Consider the following 6753-nt stretch of genomic DNA (forward strand, 5'->3'; position numbering starts at 1 on the left):
CACTGCGAACGTTTTTCACTGATTTCAATAATGAGGTCGTTTTTACGGTGTCTTGTTTAAAGTAATAATAATTGACGAGCTAAACTCTGGGTCAAAATCTTTTCAAGCAGGAAATTTACCTGTGGGCTCACTGTGGTTGTTTCAAGAGAGGGCGCCATCAGAAGTATTGGTGAACAGTTGGCAGTACGGGAGACAGCGAATCCACGGCTTACAGGCTCCAGATTCGGCTGAGGCTAGCTTGGCCCCGCGGTTGTTTTAACAATATTGCGCATGTTTTTCGTACGCGCTCATGGCTTCAGACTTGAGGACGGAGCCTGTAGCCGAAACCAAAGCCCAAGTCGTGGTTTCGAAAAGGGTCATAATCTCAGGGAGACGGAATCCCCTGCCATACCGGAAGTATAACCCTCGCCAAGAGGGGGAAACATCACCATGCTTCTATCCCATGTAAGCCTCACTTCTCAATGGTAAGCTAATTTTTTTTAAACTAAACACCAACTTTTGTTTCAGACTCCATTTTATAGCATAATATGGATTCAACAATGTTAAACTTGTGATGTATGTGCAGACGAAGCACGTGCAGTCTTAATTGTACCATTATGCCAAACACATCCATTCAAGAATTGTGTACGGTGAGTGTTCACTGTCTCTTACGTAACTACCCTAAAAGCTTGCCCCGAATCATTGTGGGTGCGTTCGATTAGCTTCCCTGTGTCGACCCCCAGTGCTCACTCATCAGGTGAACCCCTGACAAGAGCTAATCGGTCGATCACTCGCCCTCTCGTGGTGACGTCGTGCACCTCGGGCCAGCCCATGACACGTTCCACAAGCAGGGGACTGGGGGATGACCAGGGTGAGCACCCTGGAATGACGTCAAAGCTATTAGAATGGATGCGTTCGTTTAGCTTCCCTGGGTGTACCCCGCGGTGCTCACTCGGGTGAGCCCCTGACAAGAGCTAATCGAACGATCACACTCGCCCTCTCGTGGTGACGGCATGCACCTCAGTTCACCCCAAGTGACCCACTCTACAACAAGCAGGGTGAGCCCGTCAAAGCTAATCGAACGTACCGGGGCAGACCGGAGTTGACCAAGGGAAGCGCATTAAACGCATCTGTATAGCAAATGTCTCATAGAGAAACACGATTTTAAACAGTTACAGTAGCACGTCATGGTAACTGACAGTTCGGGTGGCTTCGCCCAGAGAGCTGCCGTTGAGCCCATCCCCACGCCCATAATCACTTTGACCTCGCATCGTGTCACATGGCCTTCATGGTTCTGAAGGTTCGCAGTTAAATCGGTCGCACATGTGTTTTCTTGCGAGACCAATACCTGTCTTTCAGTACAGGGGACCAGTAAAGCATGTTAAGTTTCCAATAATTTGTTGGCTCTCAGGTTCAAACTATGGTGGCGCTGTTTAAAGGCAGTGGACACTATTGGTTATTACTCATTGACAAAATAAGTATTAGCATAAACCTTACTTGGTAACGAGTAATGGGGAGAGGTTGATGGAATAAAACATTGTAAGAAACGGCCCCCTCTTAAGTCACGTAGTTTTCGAGAAAGGAGTAATTTTCCACGGATTTCATTTCGAGACCTCAGATTTAGAATTTGAGGTCTCAAAATCAAGCACCGGAAAAAAAATACAATTTTGTGTGACAATTAAGGGTGTTTTTTCTTTCATTATTATCTCGCAACTTCGACGACCAATTGAGCTCAAATTTTCACAGATTTGTTATTTTGTGCATTTTTATTGAGATACACCAGGAGAGAAGACCGGTCTTTGAAAATTACCAATAGTGTACACTGCCTTTAATATTGAAAAGGTACAAATTTTACATACGGGTGCACGCTATTTATTATACACCACTAACCTTGCAAAATGCTACAGGGACATTTGCAAGGTGTAAGGACATTCTTCAAGAATGATGCTCGGACATTATTGGAAAACATACACATGTGTAGGGGTGTTTTGGCCTGGATGGGGAAAAACTCGACTGGCCCAGGGACTCACCGTATCAAATTGAGCAGAGGATGGAAGTTCAAGAGTCGATGAACAATTTTCCCTCTACTGTAAAAAGCTGCGATTTCTTAGAATTGCTCGTGTATTTTTTTTTAAATACTTTGCATTTTGCAGAGACTGCTCCCCTGGGTCGACCCCGCGGTGCTCACTCGGGTGAGCCACTGACAAGAGCTAATCGAACGATCACACTCGCCCTCTCGTGGTGACGTCATGCACCTCGGGTCACTCCGAAATTACCCACTCCACAAGCAGGACACTGGGGGCTGACCCTGGTGAGCCCCTGGAATGGCGTCAAAGCTAGTCGAACGCAACAGGGGCAGACCGGGGTCGACCCAGGGAAGCTAATCGAACGCACCCAATGAGAAATTAACATGGACTGGATGAGATGATTCAATAGAGGGCGTTATCAAACATTTGTTCACACTCGCCGTTTTTGGGAGGGGGTTGGCACAGAATCTGTCGGGGGAGCAGAATCTCCTGCCACAACGGCACCACACACGCGTTAAAGCGCGCACTTAATTAGATTTTAAGTCTAACGAAGGTTGGTAAAGTTTTAATTATACGGGCGTTAAAGCTGACGAGACGGCTGCCAGGATCATGGCTCAAGTTGACACGTGTAGAGGTAACGAACCAGCGCAGGGCCTTGATGAAGGGGTGGTTGGTGAGGCGAAGAAAGAGTCGAGGGGGGAACGGGAAACTTGGAGTAACAAGTTGGACTTCTTACTCGCTCTGATTGGATTCTCGGTTGGTCTTGGAAATGTATGGAGGTTTCCTTATCTATGTTTTAAGAATGGCGGAGGCAAGTACAAAGTTTCAAAGTTTTTAAGTATTTATTTATAATATGGGATTTGAATCATTGCATGGCGAGGTATCAATATATACATAGTTATGGTTTCCGGTTACTCCATGTATGTATGTATCTACATTGCCAGGTAAAGTTAGTACCTTCTGTTATACATTCTACTACAGTAGATTTACGGTTTTGTTTGGTAAATACTCAAAATAATTTCTAGCATAGAAACTTACTTTGTATTAACGAGCAATGGATATATGTTTTGTGATGAGAAACTGCTCCCTCTGAAGTAACTTTGTTTTTAAGAAGTAGGTATTTCATGGGCATCTGATGAAAGCATTCAAATTAAGGGTGTTTCATTTCTTTTATTATTCTCTTGCCATTTCGATGACCAATTGAGTCCAATTTTTCACAGAATTGTTGTTTCATGTTGGGATACACCAAGTGATGAGATGACTGGTCTTCCTTGACTTTACCGAAGGTGCCCAGCCGTCGATTTCACTAAACTCATCCTAACTTAGGATTAATCTTAGGACTTAAAGGCAGTGGACACTATTGGTAATTACTCAAAATAATTATTGGCATAAAACCCTATTTGGTCACGAGTAATGGGGAGAGGTTGATGGTATAAAACATTGTGAGAAAGACGTAATTTTCCACGAATTTGATTTCGAGACCTCAGATTTAGAACTTGAGGTCTTGAAATCAACCATCTAAACGCACACAACTTCGTGTGACAAGGGTGTTTTTTTCTTTCATTTTTATCTCGCAAGTTACGATGACCGATTTTCACAGGTTTGTTTTTGTATGCTTATGTTGAGATACACCAACTGTGAAGGCTAGTCTTTGACAATTACCAATAGCGTCCACTGCCTTTAAATTGGAGTTCAGTTCCGTATCCGAATACGTAGGACGAATTGAACCCGTCCTCATTCAAGATAGTATGAATCGTAGCCTTTCTTGAAATCGGCTGCAGATCCCTTTCACACCATTCATCTCAACATTGCTTAGGTTAGGACTAATAACATTTTGAAAGAGCCTAAAGATTATTTATAACCACAAGGACGGCAGCACTTTTTAACACAAGAATACCATAATATTGTGAATCAATCATCCAAAGAAAAGTGCTTTCCAATGAAACTGTTTGATTTATTTGTCTATTTAGAATTCCGCAAAGCTAAACTCTTACCTTTCCAGTGCTTTAGGTGAACCACAGTGCATTGCAAACAGAAGACCGTGGGATGCCTATTATAAGGCAAGATCGTACCCCCTTTTATGCCAGGGCGAGGCGGCAGTGATCCGAGTATAAACCAAATTTATACACGCTGGTCTCTCTTAATACTATTGTCAACGACCATTATTCTCACTTGGCGTATCCCAACAATGCATACAATAACAAATCGGTGACCATTTGGACTCAATAATGGTCATAGAAGTTTAATGAAAATGAATGGAGGGGAAAAAAACACGATTACTGCACTACGGTTGCGTGCTTTCAGATGCCTATGGGAAAGGCTTCAGGCTTGAAGTCTTTTTCAGATTCAAATATTTTAGTCACATATTTTTGATACACCAAGTTAGAATAATGCTCTTTGGTAATTGGAAAACGTGCCCAGCCTGTGCCTTTAAAGGCAGTGGACACTTTTGGTAATTGTCAAAGACTAGCCTTCACAGTTGGTGTATCTCAATATATAAAATAACTAACCCATGAAAGTTTGAGCTCAATCGGTCATCAAAGTTGCGAGATATTTATTGAAAGAAGAAAACACCCTTGTCACACGAAGTTGTGTGCGTTTATGGTTGATTTCGAGACCTCAAGTTCTAAATCTGAGGTCTCGAAATCAAATTCGTGGAAAATTACTTCTTTCTCGAAAACTATGGCACTTCAGAGGGAGCTGTTTGATCCCACAATGTTTTGTAATATCAACCTCTCCCGACTACTCGTCACACCAAGAAAGGTTTTATGCTAATAATTATTTTGAGTAATTACCAATAGTGTCCACTGCCTTTAGAGCAGTTCTGTAGATTGGGTCCAAAACGCTATTATGATTAATTCTATCTCGAGTTGGAACGAGTAAACTCGTTCTAACTTAGCATGGTTTCGTCCTAACGTTTTTGAATACGGAACTTAACTCGTCCTTAAGGCCGATTCACACTGCAGCGATAACGAAAACGATCACGACGCAAAGAGAACGCATTCTATTGGTTGAGTTGCTCCACGTGGAATACGCACACGCTCATTCAACCAATAGAATGCGTTCTCTTTGCGCCGTGATCGTTGTCGTTTTCGTTATCGCTGCAGTTTGACTCGGCCGTTAGTCCTAAGATTAATCAGTTAGGGAAATTTCGGTAAAATCGGCGGCTGGATTATAGACCTTATCGAAAATACTCGGTACGCGCAAGTTTGGCGTGGAATGAGGTGCATGCTGGTCTAGCTACCTAGATCAGCGTTGACCTAATTAGCGCTTATATGCAATAGACATTTGCGAAAAAGAAAACGTAGTGGTTAATATAGGGTGCGTTCGATAAGCTTCCATGGGTCGACCCCGCAGTGCTCACTCGGGTGAGCCCCTGACAAGAGCTAATCGATATTTTGGTTGATATTTTATGTTTCCTTTGGTAATTTACAGGTGCCTTCCTCATTCCGTACTTGATATGTCTGGTCGTTGGAGGCGTACCTCTACTACTCCTGGAGTTGGGGTTGGGTCAGTTTATGGCCCAGGGTGGCATCGGCGTCTGGAAAATAGCTCCACTTTTCAGGGGTAAGGAAATTCACATAATGAGATACGTATTATAGAATTTTTATAACGTCATTATTACATCCTTCTGCTCGGAAGTGTAAGCCACGCCTACTTTAAGCAAACTGGCAATCGGAAGCTGCCGTAGACCTGCCTCTACATCTAAAAACTCCCGGGTCAGAGTTGACCCGGAGTTGGGTCACAGGTGGCCAGACCCATTTCTGGGTCCGTTGACCCGGGAATCTGTGTCAATGTGTCCTGGAATCCGAGTCAAAATCCCCGCTTTTAAACAAATTTCTGGTCACAGTGACACGGATCCCAGGTCACGTTGACACGGATTCCGGGTCAAACAGACCCTGAAATGGGGAGTGGCCCCCTGGGACCCAAATCCGGGTAATTTCTGACCCGGGAGTTTTTAGAGTGTACCCAAGTGATGTTTTTATTGACATCAATTTTACGAATGACTTCCAAACGTATTCCTTTTCTTCTTAAAGGTATCGGCATCACAAGTTTGATGTTAGTGATTATGGCTAACATCTACTACAACGTCATCATAGCCTGGGCTCTCTACTACTTGGTGATGTCTTTCACTGCCGTGCTACCCTGGTCTCACTGTAACAACCCTTTCAATACGGAGCTTTGTCAAGACCCTACTGGGTACGGTGTGGTAGGAACAGACTTGTGGAGATGTGATCAAATCAAGCAGAATGTTTCCAACCCGTCCGGAAGTTTTCCTCTAACAAATTTGACGCAAGAGACAGAAACGCAGTTTGATTGTTCGGTTTTAAAGAATGTCAACAGGACCAGCTCTGCTGTTGAGTTTTGGGAGTGAGTTTTGATCCATTAATAAAAAGTTGCTTGGTTGAAAAATTACATGAAAAGTAAGAACAGCAACTAGATATAGCACTAAAGATGGCGCCCAAAATAGGCTTAGGGCGGCTTAAGTGAGACAACAACAACAACAACAACAATACATAACAAAACAACAACACCAGCATCAAAAGGGGATACCCTTTATTAAAAAAGACATAAGGACAACAATACGACACAATTTAATACAAAGTGAATAAACAAAACTAGCAATTTAATTTGTACTGCTGTATATTTTTCCTTACAGACGTAAGATTTTACAGATACATTTTTCAGACGGATTGCATGATTTGGGTTCGTTCAACTGGCAGTTGTCATTGTGTCTGATCCTAGC

General features: G+C 43.0%; 1 protein-coding gene across 1 annotated transcript in view; it reads left to right on the forward strand.

Annotated features, from left to right (window-relative positions):
- The first annotated feature begins 2615 nt into the window (after positions 1 to 2615).
- LOC139951817 (sodium- and chloride-dependent GABA transporter 2-like) overlaps positions 2616 to 6753 on the forward strand; it is a 13708-nt gene continuing 9570 nt past the window's right edge. The window contains exons 1-4 of the mRNA XM_071950883.1: positions 2616 to 2817; positions 5442 to 5573; positions 6044 to 6377; positions 6667 to 6753. The exon at positions 6667 to 6753 is cut by the window's right edge and continues 52 nt beyond it. Coding sequence (XP_071806984.1) covers positions 2616 to 2817; positions 5442 to 5573; positions 6044 to 6377; positions 6667 to 6753 — 755 coding nt within the window. The remainder of the gene's footprint in view (positions 2818 to 5441; positions 5574 to 6043; positions 6378 to 6666) is intronic.

This window comes from Asterias amurensis, chromosome 19 (genome assembly GCF_032118995.1).
Source record: "Asterias amurensis chromosome 19, ASM3211899v1".
NCBI classification, from domain to species: domain Eukaryota; kingdom Metazoa; phylum Echinodermata; class Asteroidea; order Forcipulatida; family Asteriidae; genus Asterias; species Asterias amurensis.